Genomic DNA, 23,570 nt, shown 5'->3' with positions numbered 1-23,570 from the left:
GATTAAAGTTTTTTTTTTTAATTCAAATACAAAATAAATAACTTCGATAGAAAACCCATGAGAACACTGAATTAAAAGTAATAATTGCTTATTTTCTTGAGGTAGTATGTTAAAATTGTTTGGTCGCTTAATTTTCGACCTTCCATCCTTCTCTAGTTTATGCCGGAGCCTTTCACATAAAGAATGGTTGCAGAAATGGAAATAGATTTTTTCACCGTTTTAGAAATTTACTTCCCCTACATAAAATAATTATGTGGAGAAAGTAATTTCAGGATAGAATTATTTTTTTATTTATATTTATTTATAAACACAGGGAATAAAACCATTTGTTGTTTAATACCTAATATACGATATATGACTTGGGCAGCACTTTAAAAAAAGTTGAATAAATAGGTAACAAATGAAATGAAGGTGCAATTACTCGAGAAGAAACAAGAGGAAACAATAGTGATCTTAATGGTGGAAAATATAGTCCAGATGGAAATATGGTTCAACCAGTGTTGCTATACTTCTAGAAACCATTGCAACTCATATAGAGATATGAACACACATACATACACACACACATATATACTCTCACATATATTATTGGATATGCCTTTCCTTCATCTATTTGTTTTCACCTTTTACTAATTTTTTTCGTAATTATTGCTTGGTTCACTTTCCTACTGATTGATTTGTTATTTGTGTTGAGAGACGTACTTTTTACTGCTGTGAGGGTAGTTCATCTCGCTCACCGGCGTTAATTCAGATTTTTTTTTTGACGTTTTTTAAATCATCTGCCAATTGGCCAACAGCAATCGGACTATTTACGAGAATGAACCTTTCGAAATTTTCCCGTTTTTGCAGGAATTTTTCCAGTCCATTGCATACATATCATTTCTATACAAAACAGAACATCTTTTCATGATGCAAGATATATTGTTCGGTACTTTACGTGGTTCCGTGATTCATTTGAATCTTGCAGGATACAATATGATTAGTAAACAGTACCATTCTACATGTTACAGCATGCGTATATATATTTTTTGGATTGCATCTTTCCATGTTTTAGTTGAAGTATTCCTGGTTTTAAATTAATTTTCATGCCATAAAATTGAGCCTTTTACAGCTTGTTTAATTTAATTAAATTCCAAAACTTTAATTTAGACTTTAAAAATTTAAAAAGGACAAAGTTATTATTTGATGTATCATTGCTCACAGATGTTTAAAATTGAGTACAAAATTTCTAAGTAATCGGTTGTTACATCGTAACATTTAGACATGAGAATGAAAAAAGATGGTGTTTCGAATAGTAAATGTACACAAAAATGAAGCAGTATCGTATGAAAAATTATGTAGTCCAGAAAAGTCTTAATGCTTTTTCCAGCAAGCTTCCGGACTTGATAACTTTTGCATACATTTTTGCTTTATAAATTAACTTTGTAGTACTATGCTATTTGCGTCTTCTCACTCTTTTTCCTATTACTTTTGCTAGTCATCAAAATTGAGATCCAGCTTGGGAAAATCCTGAGTACATATTTACATATATATATATAATTGTTTACTTCCTTCATCATCAGTAGGCTGGCGTAGACTGCTGCCGTTCCCAGTTATTGCTACTTCAGGAAATATGTATTTCATTTTTTTTTAATTTCCTAAAAAAATCTGTAATGAATGTTGCTTTGATAACATACCGCCTCCTCTTGATATGCGTCGCAAATGATTCCAAGCCAGTTCTTTATAAATGGATTTTGACCGTCCAGTCCTGAAGTCAGCTTTCTCTTTTTGCTGTAACATTGATGATTCCTGCAATATGCAGCATTTGTTTGCTAGTGTTTTCCTTTTAATTTGCATATTTACGCTTAAAATCGGTACATGAAAGATGTATGTATGGCTTCGCAGAAAATCCAAAGGCGACACTTGGTTAGAAGTTGGGAGTAGCGACGGATGGATCGTGGAAAGCACAACAGGTATATATATGAAACAAACTAATAAAGTAGTGTTTCATACTAGTCATTTGCTAATCATGCTGGGATACGATATCGCTCTAGAAATTGTGTCGCGATGAATGGCCTAATAATACTGGATAATTTTAACCGTAGTTATGTGTGAACAACTGAACATAATTGGCTATATATTATCATTCTTAAAAATAGATAACAGAGTTAGAGCATGAGAGCAAGAAAAAAGGGGCATGGTTGGTAAGGTTTAAAAAAAAAGCGAGGTGTGCTAATGGAACTTTTTGAATCTGACAACTAACATCTTATCAGAAACTTGAGAAAGCCTGTAAGCGAAGTTTTGCGGAAAGAAAAATTTCGATAATTTTGCAAAAAATAGGCTAGAGAAAAGTGAAAATAGTGTTCTTTTGAAACTTGTTTAAATTTTGGTTAGAATCGTTTCCATCGTATATCCTTTACAGTTGTTTTATCTTTATTTTATTTTATTTTTTGATGAATTATGCGGCTGTGCTGGTGTTTTACCTGTTTAATTTTGTTTATTTTTATTTTTATTTTTTTCATTTTCCGTTCGTTTAAACATAAATTTCACAAATTTTTCTGCACTTAAAAGCTTTTGAATAGATTTTAAACTGTTTTCAACTCAATAACGGTTTAAATGAAGTGCCGGGAAATTAAAGCGTTGGGGAATGAAGATTTTCAGTAAATCCATCAAGACGTTTTCCAATTTTCAAATTTTGTGAAGTCTTTGTTGAGGTACGGTATTATATTCGATTGGAATAAATTAAGGTTTTCTCTTGAATGCGTTTCGCTACGCAATAATTCAAATATTTATCCATGCAAAGTTATCTCCCAGTGGTCTTAAGCTTACACTCATGAGTATATTGAAATGAAGTACCTCCAATTCATCAAACGATAATCGACACTGAATAAGTAGTTATGATTATCATTGGGATGCAAACATTTTATCATCGTCGCTTCTCAAAATAAGGCATTCCAACATTCATTTTGAGCTGTTGTCTATCTCTGTTTTTCTTTTATAATTAAAATTGGTGCGAGTAACTGGTGAGTTGGTAGAAGCGGGTAGGTGATAAGTGTTCTTAGCTTGGATAACGTGAGTTTTTAATAAATGATAATTCAAATTAGTAACAAACCTCCATTTCTGTTTAATTTAGTTTGCGCGTTCTTTGATTTGTTTCTTGCAAAAATCCGACGGTTACATCCCATATAGAAACTGTAATTCGTTGAGGAAAGAACTTCTCAACCATGGTCAGTAAATTCTTTAGGGTAATAACCGGGTTTAGTGGACAGTTGAAATGAAATATAGGAACAATATTATTGGAAATGGTGGGATTTGGTCAACTAATTCGATTGAAAAAAAAATGAATTGCACCAGTGTAGTAAGACAATAATGTGCTATCAGATTAGAGAACTGAACAGATCTAGCTCACAATTTTTTTACCACTACACAAGTAGCAGTTGGAGGAGCTTAAGGCGGAATGCACTACAGGACTAATTATATTTGCTTAACACTCCTCATGTTAACTTTCGCCGTTGTTTACATTGTTATCAGAAAGAAGAGAACGATGATCCACAGAGAAAAGAAGTAACTAGTGAGAAAAGATATCATTTAAATGATGTAAAAATTTTTCATAACTTTTTTAAAAGAATTCCTATTAACCATTTACTGACAGGTTTTGGTCGGTTACGATCAAAACATTATCTCAACGACAGATGGCTTCTGGAAAATGTGATTCATCCAAATTCAAGCGGAATGATTTGATGGCTGGCTTGATACTGTCTAAGCTAAGTACATCCTAATCTTGATACTCGAATTTGTCCAGTGCGCATTTGTGGTATGTATGAACAGCAGTTGTTTCGCTGAAATAATAACGAGCACTGTTCATAGCAATAAATGTGTGATTTGCTTTAAATATGTAGAGCCATACTTTTTGGAAAGCCGTCCTTGATTTTTTTTACATTTTTTTCCTTTTTTTCCATTTTCCTTGTCATTTTTTAAACTATCGAAATACATAAGTTTGGAAGCTTGGAAAGAGTTTTTGAAGCTCACTACGAATCCTGTACGTGAATTAAGATGGGAAATCTGATAATCTGATGTTATCCAAAATTTTCAACTAAATTTCTTACATTTTGGAATATATTACAATGATTTCATGAAATTCCTATTATCCTTTGGCCTGACTGCAATTATTATTGGTCCCATAAATAAACATTTAGTATTATTTTACTTTATTAATGGTGATGATAAAAATCCTCTAATCTAATAATTCCAGAAATTAATATAATTACATGAACCGTTTTCATTTTTTCGTTTTAATTTGAAGCCGGTAAGGAATCACAGGTTGTGCGGTTAACGTAACGGTTTTGCTTAAATTTCGGGATTAAATTTAATGGAATTTACAGACTTAAATTTCGGGAACACGAGAAATCCGTTTTAAAAATTTGGGAACAGTGGGGAAGATAAAGATGAAAAAGTCTACTGAAGATAGGGGATTGGAAATGTAGTTTTAGAAATATATAGATATCTTGCTATAATTTTTCATCATTATCTTTTAAAGGAAGATTTGCGTTATGAAATTTTGACAATTCGCTGTATAAGTTTCATTAAAATCTCTGATCGTTTCAAACACTGCACGAAAAGGATTTCACATTACGTTTGGTTGTAGTATCGTCTGGTTGTTTTGTTGCATTCTTTGAGAATTAAGTCAAAAGGTGTTTGATAGTTATTTGAGAAAAAAAAAAGAAGATCCACTTTGTCAGTCAACTAACATAAATTCTTATCATTCAACTTTTTCACCAAAGAAGTAGAGATAGTTAAATCACTAAGGAGATATAGGATGGAGTATTCTGAAGGACCTACTGCAAGTTTCTGTAAATTAATCTGTCGTGAAAGTTGTTTTGCTGTGAAACAAGTAGCATATTGCAGCATTCTCAACAAAATGGGATCCAAGCGTGGATCGATGGCGTTTACCAAGCACGGTCCGTGGAAGCGACTTCTCAAAATCTTTTCCAAACGTTGTATGTTGGTGAAAGCACCTATGGACTTTTTGCATTGCAAGCTTTTATAGATAGTCGTACGATAACCGTGGTACCGAAGTATCTCGGTCCACCATTACTAGAAGGTCCAACACCTATCGTAGTCGAGGTTTGCAATATTTTTTTTAATCTGAATTTTTTATTTAGGGAAATAATGTAGCTAGTGAAACTAGAATTTTAGGTCTTTCCAGAATTTGCAGAAAAATCGGATTATCAAGAAAAGTTCATCCCCTCTGTTACACAAAATGGCTTTGTTTTCCTTTTCAGAATGAATATCATCAGGCGCCAAACAATCCATCTACTCATCGTAAAATTGCTAATAAAGTTGCTTTGATCAATTTAGATATAGCAAAAATTACCCACAAGACAGTCGATGGAGAATTCTTAGTATTGGGTTTGTGTTTCATATCAAATTATTTATAAACACTGAAAGTGATAAAACTAGTGGGGATGATAAAGTCTCTATGATAGCTATTTTCGAATCGCCATTTATTCTGGTTTGGTCCGATTCGTAAGTTGGGTTTTCTCTGTAAGATACATTCATTCATTTTCCTATAATTTTTTTATTTTGTCGGTTTTACGATTTAGTATGATAACTGTAAATTGCTAATTTTTTCTTTTGCAGGTTATCACGAACCGCCTCAGCTGATTCAGTCACAACTCATTCCACAACGGATTTTTCGCCAGCAGCGATATCCTTCCTTACCGTTCGTTACGAAAGACATGCAGTCCGAAGAAGTTTTATTCATTTTTCAAAAATTTTACATAAACAGCATTATCTGTTTTTCCTTTTCTTTCTTTTGAAAATTTTTACCTGCTGTCTGTGGCGAATTCTGCAGTGAAGCGTCGCAAACAAACCAGCGAAGTCTAGTCCATAAATATTTTATTTTTAGAAAAATTATGTATAACCTTTGTTAAATTTCATGGATTGTGGATTTAGGTGTCCGTTCTGACTGAAAAAAATATGAATATGCTTTATGGAAAAGTAATCACTTGGCTATAATCATCGTTATTTCATTTACTACAATATTTGCCGTCACCTGCTGGTTCTTTATGCAAAAGGTTTGTTTGAAATCGGCTTTTTTGTTGGTACCGTTACTTTGCACCTCTTCGAGTGGAAGACTGATAAAGGCCTGGGTAATTTCGGAGCATGCCAGGACATATTTTGTAGAGCTTCACTTAAAATCAGAAGAGTCTAGAATCAGAAGAGACTTTGCAGTTAAAATGTTGCAAAGTTTCTGGGACTAAAGAGGAGAATTTATATCCATGGATACCTTAGATAAAAGGCTTGAATTTTTGTCCTTTGACATCTTTTCCGTATTTCCGTTTATCCAGCATATCAGTATATGCTTTTTCAATTATCGGACCAATAGCACTGCTGTGTTGTATTGGGTCACTAATTTTTTAATCTTGAGTCCCATCGCATATTATCTCCTCTATTTTTCTGCTATATCATCATAAATGAATAGCAGTGGGACAATGATTGATAACTGAAGTATGAAGTATCATCGTGTTGCTGAAACCTTTGTGTTTTCACTGAATAGCTTTTGTTTAAGGTTCAACAACATTTAGTTGACAGAATAGGTTTCATTAAAGTGATAGAAGAAAAAAGTGCTGCCTGCAATCATGGAATTTTTTCTCTTAGACATTTCAGTAAAATTTAGGACCGATAGTTTCTCGGTTTCAACGAGCTAAAAGCATATTTTTAAAATCCAGAACTACAAATAATGCATATTAATCATCAGGAAAAAATAAGTGGTAAATCCAGCACTTCTGCGCTAATCTTTGTACAGGGAGAGAGTGACCCAGTATTGCTGAATCATTGACGTCCCATTATTTTCCCAAAACCAAGTTGTAAGTAACTATCATGGGTTACAAGATTTTTCAATTATTTTTACGGAGAAACGAAAACAAGAAAAAAAACGATGTAAAAAAGTGGGTTTTAAAAAAAAAGTGGGCTAAGCGAAACATGGAAAGCTATAGTTCTTTTCGTTCTTTGGCACAAAATTTGCTCATGGTGTATTTAGGATAGGATGTTTATTGAATAACATTCTCTAGAGGTGACAATTGATTGATGAGTCTAGTTGAAACATTTTTATTGATGGCATTGGTTTTGTTCACCAGTAATTATTATACTCGTAATATCCAACTTACTTTGCAACACTCTCTTATTGTACCGATGACACAAGCATGTCTGCGACAGTACAATGGAAAATATTCCTGTTGCCAGAATTTGTCTTCATTTTCTTCAACATTTTTCCACCATTTCCGAATTGCGACGCATTTCTGGTTTGTGCAGGCTTTCAGTGTAATCATCACCAATAGCTTCATTTTCATCCGCAATGCAAGCTACATTTAATGAAATTCCATTAAGATATGTCCCATTAAGATATATCTCAAATTCCATTAAGATATGTTCTAGAATTCATTACAGCTTCTATTTCTGCAATATAATTTTTTATTTAGTCTGCATCAATCAATTCACGTGATTTTTCGGTCCGATGTAATTTACTTCAGAATTTGAAAACTTAAATGATCATGTTTTTGCAATGGAAAAAATTGAGCTGCTTCGTCCACCATCATCCTATCAAGTTGTGAATGCAAACAATTGATAAAACTTATCAATGGCAGATCATAATCAGTCTTCATTTTTATTGGTGCATGTGAAGCATGTAAGTTGAACAGTCCATTTCTGCCGTAACTAGATTACCTATTTGGCACTTATTAGTCGTAAATTGAATTTTCCAGGAAATAAGCCTAAATTACGAAGTGATGATTACAGCTTCAAGTGGGAAAATTGCTCTGTTTCTGTTGCTCTTCGTCAGTATGTTTAGTTTTTTTTAGGTTTGCAATTATACAGCTTTCGTCGATTCAAATAGCATTCTGGCCAAATCTTTAAATACAGTAAGATGTGTACATTGTGTAATTTTGTTTTGCAGTTACATTCGTGCTATTGCTTCATGACGTTTCAATTAAGTTCTCTTTAAAAAAGATTTATGACTTCTTCAGTAAAGTACCGGCAATTTCATATTTCATCGTTTCTGGTGTGTTTTGCATCTTTTGTTATGAATTAAAATAGTTTTATTTGCGATTTCTTCGCAAATAAACTTTTGCGAAGTTTATTTGCGAGGAAAATATTTGCGAAGAAAACATCTTATTACAGAAGAAATCACACTAAACATGTGATTTCTTCTGTAATAAGATGTCTCCAGTGTTTTTTGATTCGTTCTGATGATTGTGACCTAGACACTTGACCCATTGATTCATTTCATTCCTGTCAGGAATCCGCAAAAAAATCGTTCTTTCGTCTAAAAAATGCGCACGGTTGCTTTTAAATACTTTTCTCCTGTCTATATATTGTTGCTAGGATAAATATTTTGTATCTGAGATACTTCTATGTCGATCACTCTTAAATGAGTTTAGCTGCTTGGGGATATTCTTTCCGTGTGGTAGCTAATCAAGTGTCAAATCTCTTTCTTTCCGATGTTTTTACACGATTTTTTTGTAAATCAAATTTCTCCAGGTTACAAATTTTGAACAGAATCCATCTACAAAGTTTTCCTTCAGCAGAGCTTTCATTTGTGGATATTTTATCATAGGATTCTCTTCAAATTTTCATGAATTGGTTGCAGACATGCAGATATTGCAAATGGACTAGTTGCAGATATTATTTGGTTTATCTATCAATTTTTTAATTGATGGTCATTTTGAGGCCTTTTCTTCAGCAGATGATTTTCAGAACTATTTTGTAATTTTCCAGAATGAACATCTGTTCTTGTATTCCTGCATGAGCTTTCTGCCTTTTAAGAAGAATAACAAGTGGTTTAATTTCTGATATCGCGGATGAACTGCTTGTCCATCATTGTTTTGCAAGCTGACCATAATTCTAGCCACTTTTAAAAGTTTAAAAAGAGAACTGTCTCAGTTCTAGCTTTAGTGTTTCACAAAATTCACAAAATGATTGCAAAAAACCGATTAATTTAATCGTTGTCGCTGTTTGTCTTCACAAGAGCTAAGTTTTGCCGCATTAAATAACAGTTAAGCACTTGTAATTTGAGGGGACTTATTGCTTCTCCTGCATTTTCCAAAACATTTAAAAAAATTAAACTTGTCAATATATGACAGATCTTTTCCTCTTGCTGCAGGAGGTTGTTGAGTGAACATGATCGATGGATTCATCGGATTATTGAAGCATTCCGTAGCAAAAGAATTTTGGAAAATTCCCATGAATTACAATTATTCTTTTTATTATATTGCTTATTCTTAATTAGAAAAATTTCTATCATTTCTCTGCTCGTTGTGATTTCTTCTAAACATAGCCGAAGTTGTTCAGTGAATCACCAGTTTTTCCAGATTTTTTTTTTTTTTTTTAATTCTTAGCAATTAGCTGATCAGAATCAGCAAACATAAATCTCACTGAAACAGTGCAAAGGTCAATAGGATCAGAACAGAAATCTCCTGTTATAAAAATCGTCATAAATTACTCTCACAGAGATTTAGGTCAGAACAATTTCCTTTGCTACTCTCCTTTTTTTTGCCTCTTGTACTTCGTTTTGTGAACGGTATTTGAATTCTTCATTTGAGTGAAGTAAGGAAATACTGATCCTAAGCTTAATTGAACTACCGAATACCAGAAATAGTGGGATAAGTAATAAAGCAATAAAAAATAAATATTGTCAGATTTCGAGAAATTGAAATATGTGGGATCTCGATGCATATTCGACCATATCTAATTGCCTAATTCTTCGTGTTCATTAGTTTTGAAGGTGTTTCACCATTTGCAGCTGCGGAACAATGAACAGGAGAATTCACCGGAACAACGAACGAACTACGCACAAACATCGAAAAATTTTCGAAATTTTTGGTATGCACGGCAACTTCAACGGCTGCCGCATGGTTGGCTGCAAGCCGGAAATATCATGTATAATCCGGAAGATCGTCTTGGACATGGATGCGAAGGAACTGTTGTGTTCAGGTTAAAAGTTTAATCCATTGAGTTTTTCCTGTGATTCAGTATAAGCATTTGATGAAGATCCCAATACATGACAGGGATCAATAATGGGCATCTTGAAACACTTATCGTCCTTATGATTTTGTTAATGCTCGGATCGTTTTCTCCAGCAAACTTGATTGTAGTTTCTGTAAGTATAGCATGTCCTGGTTCGAAACTGCGATTTACACATCCGATTAATATGTCTAAATTTTATAAAACTGATGTAATGTGCAAATTTTAGAATTTCACATCTGAGTCAAAATATGATTTGCAGGGGTAAATTTGATGGTAGAGAAGTAGCTGTGAAACGGGTTATTGCTGATATTCGACTTGCAGACCGTGAAGTTGATCTTTTACGTGAAAGCGATGCTCATCGAAATGTTATCAGATATTTCTGTATGGTTGGTACAATTTACTTTCCAGCTCTCTTAAATTGTTTCTTATTTTAAACCCTCTCTAGTGATTGTGATTCCCATACTTCAATCATAGGACTCCGTCATATATTATATTTACTTTTTCTTATGATGTCCATAATCTTTAGGAATCTGACAGCAATTTTCGCTATATTGCATTGGAGTTATGTGATTATTCACTATTCGATTACGTGGAAAGAAAGGAAATTCGCGAGCAGTGTCCCCTTATCCCATTGGAAATTTTGCATCAGGCAACTGAAGGTCTTGCGTATCTTCACAGTATAAACATAGGTCCATTTTCACTTCTTTAAAAATTTTCGGTAATTTCAACACATGTCCCTATTCTTACAAGTTTGTTCTATGGAAAGTTGTTTATCGACTTCTTCATTGCTTTTGATTAACAAACTTTATCTGCCATAATTTCGGATGCTTTGTTTAACATTATCGTTCTCGTTCAAAACTGACTGAATTATTTATGGTTCCTTGTCTGCCATGTATACGCATATGGAATTTTGGAATTTTAAATTTGTTTCTGTAGTTAATAATTAGCGATTTTCTGTAGTGCATCGTGATATGAAACCGCAAAATGTACTGCTATCAAGAGGTGCCAGGCAAGATGCAGTACGAGCGTTGATCTCAGATTTTGGCCTTTGTAAGAGACTTCAAGCAGGTCGTAATTCGTTATCACGAAGATCTGGTCTTATAGGCACTGATGGTTGGGTCGCACCAGAAGCTTTAATATCAGATGCAAGTATTGTAAGTATTTTATTCTTCATTCCGTTTTTTGTTGCCAGAGTCCCCCAGAATTTTCGTGAAATTTGGTAGTTGAGATTTTTACCCAATCCAGTGGCAAATTTGCATTTGCGAACTCTTTGAACAAGTAGTCGTGCTGCAATGAACGGCAGTTTTCTGTTGGAAGGTTTTTACCGCTGGATTTCAGTGTAGCTGTAAAAGCTGTAAGCGGTAACGACGAAATCTTATATCTTAGTTCCTTTTTTTTTGAGGATTTTTTGAAACGGTTTGATTTTGCAAGAAGAATGATGTAATTTAAAATATTAATCTTCATTTACATTTATCACATCTATATAACATTGCACTAGGATTATTCAGTTAAAGCCTCATAAAGAATATCAAGTAAGGAGTCACCCATTAAAAGGAAATTAAGCGACATTTAAAATTTACTATGTTACGTTTTCAGATTTATAAAAAGCCTTAGTTTATTGATCTCTTAATTTTTAAAATTTCTAGACTTGCGCTGTTGATGTCTTTTCGCTCGGCTGTATTTACTATTATGTATTAACAAATGGAAATCATCCATTTGGAGATGCGTTGAAACGACAAGCAAATATCATGCAAGGAGAATATAGCTTGAAATTACTGACTACAACCGGTTCGTGTTTTAATTTAACTATATTATGCCTTGTTTAAAAATTACATCTGAAAGTTCAAGTAAAATTATAACTGTACTTCATTTTCTCATTAGGTTGTAGTGCATTTAAAATAAAATGAAATATTTGATCTGTAAGTTTGCTGTTTTCTTTTTTAAACGCTTTTTGGGTATACCGCTGCGTACTATATTTTATATTTTAAACTCGTTAAATTTCTTTTTGCAGGTAACTTGATGGCAGTTAAGCTGATTGAAGCGACGCTGCGACGTGATCCATTGCTTCGTCCGATGTCAAGTACTCTAGCAATACACCCATTTTTCTGGAACAAAGAACATCAACTTAGGTTTTTCATGGTATGCATTCCTCACGTTTCCGGTAAATTATACTGCTTTGTGAGATATGTAGGTTGATCTAGTTGATGTATTGGAAGAACGTCGCATAAGATCATGGTCTAGGCTATGAAGCCGGCATAAATTACCTTTGCTTATCCGATCCATTGTTCGTCTTGGCATTTCAGCCATCATCATACCTAATTAAACATTGTTAAGTTGATGAATAGGACAAAGCTTAAATTTTCCTACTTACAATGAATTGACCAATATTCGAAGCATTCTCATTTAATATTACCAATGAATTTATAAAATTTTTTCTTTTTAGGATGTCAGCGATCGCATCGAAAAATTAAGTGAAAATAGTTTTTTATTACGTCGCATAGAGGAAAATGCTCGCTGTGCTATCGGTTTTAATTGGCGTCAAGCTATTTGCCCCGTTCTTGCAATTGGTTTGTTTGTTTTCCTTCCCAAACTTTTACTGAAAATCTGTAATTACTAATTCATGTTCAAGAGTAGCAAGAATTATCTTTGAAAGCTCACAAACTGATGGTTCATCGTGTCCCTGGCGTAGCTGTGAAATGAGATGGGTGGTGTTGAGTTGCGTATAACTCGTTGTGGTGATACTTAGATTCCAGCATATTGTTCAAACTCAAATATTTAATTTGAATTCGCGAATACTTCCATTGAATCATAAGTATTTATGCGTCTGTGCACTTAAGGCGCGTGCATTTAGTGATTGAATAACAAATAATAGATTTATGCAAAATTGAACATGAAACTTAATTTTGGGAAAAACTACGGAAATTGAATTCTTCACGTATTTTGTTACTTTTCAAAATTCATCTTGATATAACTGTTTTCTGTATTAATAGGGACAAGTTTGTATTTCTGTTCTCCAGCCTGTTTGTTTCAGATTTACGCAAATTCCGAACCTATAAGGGTAATAAAGTTCGAGACCTATTGCGAGCAATGCGGAACAAAAAACATCATTATCAGGAATTACCTACAGAAGTGCAACAATCGCTCGGTCAAGTTCCTGATCAATTTGTTACCTATTTCACAGATAGATTCCCGCAGGTGAGACGTGATCATAGGTTTCTCAATATCGGAGTTTTTTTTTTTGAAACTCCGATATAAGGTATTAAAGAAACCCAAATTTTCCGAAGTTAAAGTGACTAGATTCAGGATACTACATGGTGAAACCGTGACTGGATAGCGGAATTAAATTTGATATTTCCGAGTGTTCGGATTCAAAAATAATTTGCGTTTTATTGATTCGTTTTTATTCGGCGCAAATTTCATCATCTTCCAGTTATTGCAACATACGTACGATGCAATGATTTGTTGTGCTAACGAGCATGCCTTCGCTAGGTATTACTCGGAAGAAGCGCGGAAAAAGGCTGATGAATTTGCAATTGAAATGGTGGCAAGTGAAATAAAAGAGTGCGAAGCTGAGATGAAAGAGACAGAAATTGAAAATAAAGAGAGAGCAACCGCCGATGGACCAGATGATAAAGAATCAGAAATTGGGAGGATCACAGCTGATGCAACCTTACAAGAAGTAGGAATAGTTATGGCAGAAGATCCTATTGCAGCTGCGGATAATCCTCATCGGAATCGAAAACGTAGGAAACGTCCCAAACACTAGTATTAATTGAGCTTTCTCGTCCTTTATATATAAGCAAGTTTCGAAAAGTATCTCTCATTCCTTTTGTACTTTACAAATTCTATAATACTTTCCAGTTGTAATATTTCGTGAAGACGTTTTCAAATGGTAACATTACTGTTGAATGTGGAGTTAAGTTTGGTAATCAATTGTATATGAAATCCATACTCATAATTTATTCGATTTATTTCCCTAATTTATATTTATAATTTGTTCGACTTGTCTAATCCTTATTTTCAACGTATTTGACGTAAAAATAAGGTCATTTACATAAACACCTGTTGGGAACATCAAGGAAAAATAAATGTTTAAAATCATGTGACATTGTTGGAATTAATAAAATCTGGAATTGTTAGTTGACTGTAGCCGATTAAAAAATTAGTTAAAAAACCAGTCGATTAAAAAGTAATACTTCTTAGATTCTTAAGCCGATTCGTTCTTAAATGGGGTGGTATCTGTTTCTTTGTTATAATTTGTTCTGAAACAAAATATAGCCATTTACTAGTAACAAACAATATTGTCGTTTATAAACCCCCTATTAATCAGTACTTTACTGATTCTCTTTTCTTTTTGCATACATGATCTTTACTACTTTCCTTCTGCAGCTCAGTTCGAATCGCGTTATTTTATCTGTGCCTTTTTTAAGTAATTTTTTACATCATCTTTTGAAAACAAATTAGTACAATGCTGGTAGGCGTGAATAGATGTTTCCAATTAAATAGCCTTAAATCACATGTTCACGTGGGATCAACAAGTTTCTAATCTCCTGTCTATGAAAGATTTCCTTTTATAAAAGACCAAAATTTTCCCTTTCTCTCAGTATTACTTTTCTTCTTTTTTCACGCGCAGGTTGTTTCTCAGATTCTTTTGTGATTTTTTATGGATCAAAGTGAAAGGAATGGTAGGAGTTTTTAATAATTTTGTCGGAAATTGTTATAAATGCTTGTGATCGGATTCAATCTCCATTAATTTTAGTTATTTTTTTTAACAGATTTGATTCATTTGAACATTCGGTGAACTGCATCTAGTTTTCATCGGTTGACAGGATTTTGAGTTTCTTGATCTGACATTGTTAGAGGAAGGGTCTTGGGTTTTCTATTGAATTTTTCACTTGGATTCATTTCGATTGTATTTCTCACTTATGTATGTTTGTTGGGGAAACATGATATAGTACGGAAATGGTGATTTCTAGAACTTTTCAGTTATTTGAAGTTTTCGTTGACTTTATTTCTATTTGGTCAAAGAATCTGCATGATTTGAGTGATTTCTAAAGTCGAGTAATTTGAGAGGCACTAAAATTTTTACAATCTGGAAGAACTGGATAACATGTTTAAAAACGTAATTTGATTTAAGTAGTGTCTGCTCATATTACTCTGGCTGAATTGTTATTTTGAAATCTTGGTAAGCGAACTTATGTGATGTATATATTTTTTAATGTTTTCTGGAGATTTTTATGAGACATTGAATTGAATGGAAAGCTTAATTGAAGCAGTAATAAAAGAAACGTTAGCAGGAGCGCGTCATATATGTATAGTGTATTGTTTATGCTTGATATTTTCTGAACAATCTCATGAGCTTTTGTTAAAAGATTTCATAGGGAAGATGAGTATTTTGTCTCGTTAGATCAACAGATTTTACTCAATGCTTCATTTAGCTTATACAGATGCAAAAGAAGTTGGAGGATTAGGAGTAATTTCGGGTACATGAGAAACTTTGTGAGAGGTGTCATAAATGATGATGGATCTGTTTGAGCAGGGTACGAGAATAAATTTGGGAGAATCACATTTCCAAGTGTACAATAAGAAGATGCAAATTATTCGAATTCTTTAATTGGAAGATTGGATTTAGCAGACTAAGTGCTGTTTTTCAATAAGTGGAATAAGAGTCTTCGAGTGTTTCCACACTTTACATATGTTGCTTTTTGCGAGTTTCAATTCTGAAATTCCTATATGGTTTTTTAACACATAAAATTCCTTGAAGTTCTTATAATTTTTTTCTTAATTTCATATGGAAATTATGTCAGAAAGAAGGCTTTTACAGTTCAAGTAAAAGCCTTGAACTGAGTGAGAATTTTTGGTTTGCCGTTCTTTTTTTCCAGGACTTTTTCTCCCTTATTCACTCACTGGTTATTTTTAAACTTTAGTTTTCTTCTCTTTATTCTCATTTCAATAACAACTTCGACTTTCGCACATTCATATAATATCTGATCTGCTAAACATAGTGTTTGATTTTGACTAATTCACTTGCACTAAAAATTTACTCTAAGAAAGAAAAGAAAGATGTCGAATAAACAGACTAAGATGAACTTAAAATTGTAAACGAAGTGCAATTTGAAGTTCATTCTAGTGCACTTATTCTACATGTTTTTTTTAAATTTCTTGTGCTAATAAATTGATCAAAATGAAATACTATGTTAATGGGAATTAATTCATTGTGATAAGTTTGTAAAAGATAGAGATCCTTTTTCATTCGATAATAAGTAGATGAAATGGATACCATATGTTTATGGGATGACAGCTGATAGTTACTTCTTTTGACTTTTCTGATAATAAAGCAGAACCAGAAATGTTCTTTGTAACATTGAATGCTATCGGATTGAGCATGATATCATAGATTGCTTTGCCAGGTAATATTTTGCTTAGCTATATGCAAAATACAAATTCAATGGCATGATTTTTAGATGCTAAAACAATTAATGCAAGAATCATCATTAATAAAGCAGAACCAATATCAGTGTTACGAAGGTTAATGAATAAGAAAATTTTTAGGTCATGGGAAAACTTTCCAATGCTTTGGAAAGTACACTATATCACAATATGTTGCAATGTGAAATAACCAATTTCGAATCAATTCATACTGTAGTATTAGGTTTCGAATTCGTACTGTTGAAAATTAAGTTTAGAATTACCAAAAAATCACTTAGGATAAAACTTAGAACCTTAGAATTAAACCTAGTTGAGTGAAAGAACTGAATTATATGTGATTGAAAATGTTTGCTGTTGAATAACTTCAGCAATTTTTCGAGAATATGAAAAAAACGGTGAACAGTGGAGTTCCTTTACTAATTCATTTCGAAAATTAATGGAAATATTGTAAAACAGGTTACTATAAAAGGAAGTGAAAAAGGCTTTTATTCACTGTAGTTTTGCTTATTGGTGGGTTTTCTTCGAGATTTTCTCCGAAATAATAAAGAATGTCTCAGTTATTCTCTCTGATCATTCAGTTATACCTTAATTTTTAAGATAGATATTAAAAGAAGAAAGTGTCTTTGTTAGTTTTAATAGAGTTTTTTTACTTCGAAGATTAACAAAAGTTTTTGATCTAAAGTTGCAAACAAATTTGGAAAAAGTAGTCCAAAAGATTATTTTTTCTAATGAATAATAATGGGCATTCGATAGTTCAGATTACAGGTAATGGATGAGATGATTAGGTTAAAAGGATGATGAGACATGGGGAAGTCCTGTATTAGCAGCTGATTGAGGACAAGCTAGTCAATGAAACAAAGTGAAGAGTTAAAGAGAAATAACCTATAGAAATACAGGTTCTTAATCATTGTCATAGGCTACACCTATTCATTAAAAAATAGGCCAAGTTATAAAGACCATACATGAAACATTGTGGACAAAAATCCAAATATTTCAATAATTAATTTTAGTTTATTAGCAGTAGCAGTTATTAGCGTAGTACTGTTAGTACTATAATGGGATGATAATTAGAAGCTTCAACTTTCCTGTTATCTTTCACCTTTCAACAAGGTTTATTAAATAATGGAAATTTTAAAAGTAACTTTACAGAGAAACGATATCAATTCATTGAAGCTAGATGAATGTTTACATATAGAGCACAGAATGGATCAATTTTGAAATTGACGCGTGGAATAAAACCTCATTTTCGGATTCATTTATGATGCCGAATTGAAATCTTAATAGAATCAAAACATTTGGAAATGAATAAGAAGTTACTTTAAAATGTTAAAGTACCGCAGTTGCTCTGGAAATCCTCTTTTATGTGGCGGTATGGTACATGCCAACGTAATAGAGGAGATGTCGTCTGCGAAGAAAGTGGCATGGTGAATAGAAAATTATTAATGAAGGGGGAAAATTGACTTTGTTCTTTGTGATTATACTTTGTCCTCATGTCCCTTCTTTTTTTACATTATGATGATGCCACTTCGAGTTTAATCGTTATTTTTGAATTTTATGGTCCCTGCTACAAATAAAAAAGTCCAAGTAGTGTCTGGTCAAGGAAAGATTGGGAACCACTGGTTTAAACGATTTATACAACTTACCACAGCTGACTCGACTGACTACGGATTTGGTGCAGTGGATATCACTGATTGCTTCAAACTTCTTGCACGATGCTCCAAGAGTACATTATGTTCTATGCTAATAGATTCATTGTCAGAATTTCAATCAATAACCGTTTCACCAGCAATTGAAACCAATGAACGGTTACTAGACTAATAAGCGAACTTCGGGAATGCCTATATTACCGTATCGATATGCTACATATAGACCACGGGCTATTTCGCAAGCAGATCGTCTTGTTAAACTCCGACTTTCATTGCTTTGCCATAGCAAAAAAAAAAAAAAGACCATAGAAACATCACATTAGCCGATGATATCCCTTAGTTACGGAAATTACCTCACCAACTTCTCTTAACACATGACACTAAAACATCCCACCAATCCACTCGCTGTACGGTTTACTAAACTACTTCTTACTCCGTGTCCCGCCCAATAAGGTACTCATCGTATCGCACATTAGTGTCCTCCTCACCAACCATCACGAAATTTCACTTTGGCTAATGTATATTTTCAACACAAAACGCAGCTCCCTCTCCCAAGAAACAACAAACTCTTGCACCACTTTTTGCCATGGAATGCCGTCAACCTTTTATAGAAGGATGAATAATAATTTTAAATTGCGACTTCTGCAGAATCATAATTAGTGCTTTCTCAATAAACTAATTTTTTTTCCCACGTTGATATTCTGAGTTACGACTTCGTATAACCCAATAAGAATCACAACTTTCGATCATAATTTATTGGGAAGTACAACAATAAGATTTATTGTTATAACTTCTTCAAACTTGCTACTATACTATCAAAAGCAAAAAGTAACAAAATATAGTCGTAACAACATGAAAACATGGAAAAGGCGATGATTAAAATATTAGAATAGTTTAGTCTTTTTCCCACAAAATTGATCATTTTCTGCTTACTCTTCCTGCTCGATGTATTCCGATTCACCTTCCTGAAGATCACCTTCTTCATCAGCCGTTGCATCCTGATACTGCTGATACTCAGACACCAAGTCATTCATATTACTCTCTGCTTCCGTGAATTCCATTTCATCCATGCCCTCGCCAGTGTACCAATGCAAGAATGCCTTACGTCGGAACATGGCTGAAATCATAAGAAATCAAATCAACCTAGCTATTCCCTTACTGAGTTTAGCTTTGCGGAATACTTCCGAGTTATGGTAAATATACCTTTGCATAAAGTTCATAACATGGTGAAGAAATCTGTAATGGTCATAAGGTGAATTCAAATAAAATGAGATTAACAAAACCAATTCACCAGTGAATTGTTCGGAAATACGCTTGAAAAGTTCTTGTATAGCTGTTGTATTGCCAATGAATGTTGCGCTCATCTTCAATCCACGCGGTGGAATATCGCAAACAGCTGTTTTTACATTATTTGGAATCCATTCAACGAAGTATGATGAATTCTTATTCTGTACTTGCATCATTTGCTCGTCTACTTCCTGGAAACTTATGCATATAAATTTTAAATAAAATAAATTGATGAAAAAGTAAAAAATCAATTGAGCTCCAAAGAGTAGAAAGACAATTTTTCTACGCGAAAAAGAAAAAAGAAGTTATCATCAAACAACTGTAGTTTTGAGCAGATACTGTGAATCAAATAAAGACATAATTTGGACCAAGCGATTAAGGTCAAGGCAAAGAAAAACCAACACCATATTGATGAAAACCTTTCATACTTCAGGAACTCAGCTTTAACTCAAAGATTATTAAAAGGCACTCACTCGCATCGACATTCTGCCTCGGAACATTGCAGCTACGGTTAAGTAACGGCCATGACGTGGATCACATGCTGCCATCATATTTTTGGCATCAAACATCTAAAGAAATATAATGCCCCAGAAAAAATTGCTTATTATTGTTATAAACATCGATTTAATAAAAGAGATATACAGAAAATATGGATGGATTACACCTACATTTTCGAAAAGGGATTGACGCATCATGTTCGCAACCTTGATGATAAGAATAAACAGACCTGTTGAGTAAGCTCAGCAACGTTAAGGGCGCGATAAGCAGCAGCACCACGGGCAGAGAGAGGTGCAAATCCTGGCATGAAGAAATGCAACCGTGGAAACGGTACCATATTAACAGCGAGCTTACGGAGATCAGCATTTAGTTGTCCAGGGAAACGCAAGCATGTTGTTACTCCGGACATTGTCACAGATACTAAATAAAACGTGACTTTTAGAACAGTAGAAAAGATTGCAATTTAAACCTGAACTCTAACAATAAAATCCCGAAAAATAAATGAAGGGACAGAACCCAAATGATTGAGATCGCCGTAAGTTGGGTTCGTTAACTTCAACGTTCGGAAGCAGATATCATACAAAGCCTCGTTATCAATACAGAAAGTCTCGTCGGTATTTTCGACTAGCTGATGTACTGATAATGTTGCATTGTACGGTTCCAATACAACATCTGATACCTGGAAACCATTAATCCATCTAATATGCTGCTCACATTTTTCAACTATACATTTTAAGGCGAAATGGAAATAGCCATTTCGCGAGACAATATCCAGCCCTAAGAACTTATGGAGCCTTTTGGAGCGGATAAAACAGCTACTAAAATTAAATTAAAACGATGAGAATTCAAAAATACATACTTTAGGTGATGGCACAACCGAAAAAGAGCTCATAATTCGATCCGGATATTCCTCACGGATTTTCGAGATCAGCAGTGTTCCCATACCGGAACCGGTACCACCACCAAGCGAATGCGTCAGTTGAAATCCCTGAAAACACTTTTTTTTAAAACATTAGATTATCTAAGAAGTTGCACTATTCAAAACCAGTTTAAATTCACAGTTTAAATGCCTTATAAAACTGTAAGAAAATGCACCTGAAGACAGTCGCATCCTTCAGCTTCCTTTCGTATTACGTCCAACACGTTATCAACCAGCTCTGCACCTTCCGTGTAATGTCCTTTAGCCCAGTTATTTCCAGCTCCACTTTGTCCAAAAACAAAATTATCCGGTCGGAACAGCTGGCCAAATCCACCTCCTCGAATGGAATCCATGGTGCCTGGTTCCAAATCGACAAGAATTGCTCGTGGCACATATTTGCCACCTGAATATAAAAAACCTCACCATATCGCCTGAGATGAACTGAAGGTTATGATGGTGTTTAGTATTGACACCAAGCTAAGCGTTACAGAAAACCTGAGGGAAAACGTTACTGTTTACCAAACAGTGAACAGACAAAAAATAAACTAGAACCGAGTTGCACTACTAATATTGCTAACAAAACATTACGGCAGATATTCAGGTATAAGTGTTGATCAACAGGAAGCATATTTACAGGATCATATCTTAGATTGTTTGGTTTAGTTTTAAATCTCATAACGAAAAGATGAGGAAATACAAGCCTATGTTTAAATTCATTTAATCTAGTCCATCCCATCCAATTATGTCCCAAATGTAACTCATCACGGTGGACCTTGGAAAGAGTCGCAGACACTCTCCATTTAATTTTCGAACACATTATTTTGAGGCCGTCCTGATGAACCCCATCGGCGGAACTAATGCTCAGTGTCAGACGGAAACTGTTTGTATATGAGACTATGTGTGGTATGCATGTGTATGCAGAACTACTATTATGTGAGTGTATGAAAACGTGCAGAACCAGCTAGCAGAGAAAACAAAAAAGAACATTCCAAAGCCAGGGAAAAAAATTCCAATAATTGACCAACCATTCGCTTCATTATAGTAGACGTTGATTCGCTCAATTTGCAAGTCTGAATCACCTTTATATGTGCCATCAGGTTGAATGCCATGTTCATCCGATATCACTTCCCAGAACTGAAAAAATTAAAATTGTACTTGAGGCTTCAAATTTTCAACTTGTAAAACCTCCTATGTGGTATACATTTACCCTTGAGACATTTTATCTTTAACTTTAGAGTGCTGGAAAGACCATACGAAAGCTATTGCCATAGTTTGATCTCTATGACCTGACACGGAATTCTATCAACAGTTCTGAATAATAAGTGATGCCGCGAAATATATATTTGCACCCAGAAGTGATACGAGGGAAAGAGAGAAGATACCTCAGGAAAATTACAGCTGACGAAGTCATCTCCTTCGATGAGTCATCTCCCTAAAGGATAAAGGAAAACAGCTGAAAAATCGATACCTTGGCACCAATCTGATTGCCACACTGACCAGCTTGAACGTGGACGATTTCTCTCATGGCTTGAACACTTCACGAAGTTTCCTCGATCGAAATGGGACCTGCAATACAAATTGCTTACCAAGTTATTTGCGCCTGCAACAAATCGGATAATTGTTGATCGAATCACCCGCGCGCCATCCAATCTACCACACAGAGATTCACTAAACTGATGAGAAAGTTGACAGGCTTCCTAGCAACCAAAGACAGACAGACAGACATATGAATGTATAGAGACACGCCCTTAACATAACCTTCAACCTTGCCATGTCCTTCTTGCAGGAATGTAGACAGACAGATATGAAGTGACACGGGAAGGCGCAATCTTCCATTCATTCGTCCACATCGCAGGGTCTCTCCCTTCCTCTGCCATCTCCCATTTCCCTATGCTCTCTACATGCACCACAGAAATATGCGAAGAAATGATGCAATGACCTATGTGGTAGCAATGTACCGTACGATATATCCTCTTGCGAGCTTTCTTTTTCTTACAGGAATTTAGGGTGACATACCTAATGCAATCCTTATTTCATACTACCCAGATGCCCTTGGATAACACATACCTGTGATCGAATATTTGTACTATTGAACGCACGACATTCTATCAACTTTAAGAAGTGTCAGTTAATGAATACTTCCCTCAATATACATATTCAAGAAGTTACAAATTTCCGGAATTACAAAGCAAGGTACACACAAGAGTAAGTGGATTGAAAGGGACAAAAGGAATGTTCTAATCGCTGAAATACGGGAGAATACAGCTGAATGTCAACCGGAATAAAACCCGACGATTGTTTCATGATTCACCATTTGTTGCTATAGCGCTGCAACAGTACTGAAAGCAGCAAGCGGCATTTTGAAATTTGAACTTTAGCGCTTCGTACCACCGCCTTATGTGCGCAAATATGCGTGCGCAGTAGTCATTACAGTACTGATGTATGTCTAATTATTGTCACCGTTTCTTATTCATTATATTCATTGTCGTGATTCCATATTCATGATTAAAATCATATTTCCAGTTCTATAACCATAGTTGTGATCATAGAAGGAATAACCAACCCTTGAAATGAATTTGCATCAATTCTGGTTTAACTTGAAATTTTTTGCACTGCTGGCAAGCAGCATTCCTTGAAAGCGCTTTTTTGTTTTATGTAAATCTCTATTTTATATAAGTCGCCTTCTGTTTTCCCCATTCCGGAAGCGCATTAAGCAATATGGATGTTCGATATGAAGTACGCTTCCCCCGATGTTTTTGTTTACTTTTTGCAGTGTGAGTATTCCTGAA

At 34.2% G+C, this 23,570-nt stretch overlaps 2 protein-coding genes across 2 annotated transcripts; one reads left to right on the top strand and one right to left on the bottom strand.

Annotated features, from left to right (window-relative positions):
• The first annotated feature begins 5,973 nt into the window (after positions 1-5,973).
• LOAG_00603 (IRE protein kinase) lies at positions 5,974-13,805 on the top strand. The gene is made up of 10 exons (XM_020445488.1): positions 5,974-6,056; positions 9,779-9,969; positions 10,262-10,388; positions 10,529-10,691; positions 10,963-11,156; positions 11,649-11,790; positions 12,014-12,141; positions 12,446-12,569; positions 13,034-13,197; positions 13,433-13,805. The coding sequence occupies exons 1-10, from the start codon at positions 6,048-6,050 to the stop codon at positions 13,766-13,768; spliced, it is 1,578 nt and encodes a 525-aa protein (XP_020304059.1). The 5' UTR covers positions 5,974-6,047; the 3' UTR covers positions 13,769-13,805.
• A 5,006-nt stretch (positions 13,806-18,811) lies between these two features.
• On the bottom strand, positions 18,812-22,353 carry LOAG_00602 (tubulin beta-1 chain). Its single transcript, XM_003136142.2, has 9 exons — positions 22,250-22,353; positions 21,807-21,915; positions 20,958-21,184; positions 20,722-20,850; positions 20,379-20,541; positions 20,092-20,282; positions 19,838-19,933; positions 19,369-19,555; positions 18,812-19,194 (listed from the first exon to the last, which is right to left on the bottom strand). The coding sequence occupies exons 1-9, from the start codon at positions 22,304-22,306 to the stop codon at positions 19,007-19,009; spliced, it is 1,347 nt and encodes a 448-aa protein (XP_003136190.1). The 5' UTR covers positions 22,307-22,353; the 3' UTR covers positions 18,812-19,006.
• Between the last annotated feature and the right edge of the window lie 1,217 nt (positions 22,354-23,570).

Source organism: Loa loa, assembly GCF_000183805.2.
Source record: "Loa loa unplaced genomic scaffold supercont3.42, whole genome shotgun sequence".
In the NCBI taxonomy this organism is placed as follows: domain Eukaryota; kingdom Metazoa; phylum Nematoda; class Chromadorea; order Rhabditida; family Onchocercidae; genus Loa; species Loa loa.
The sequence above is the reverse complement of the archived record's forward strand: the minus strand, read 5'-3'. Positions and strand labels throughout refer to the sequence as shown.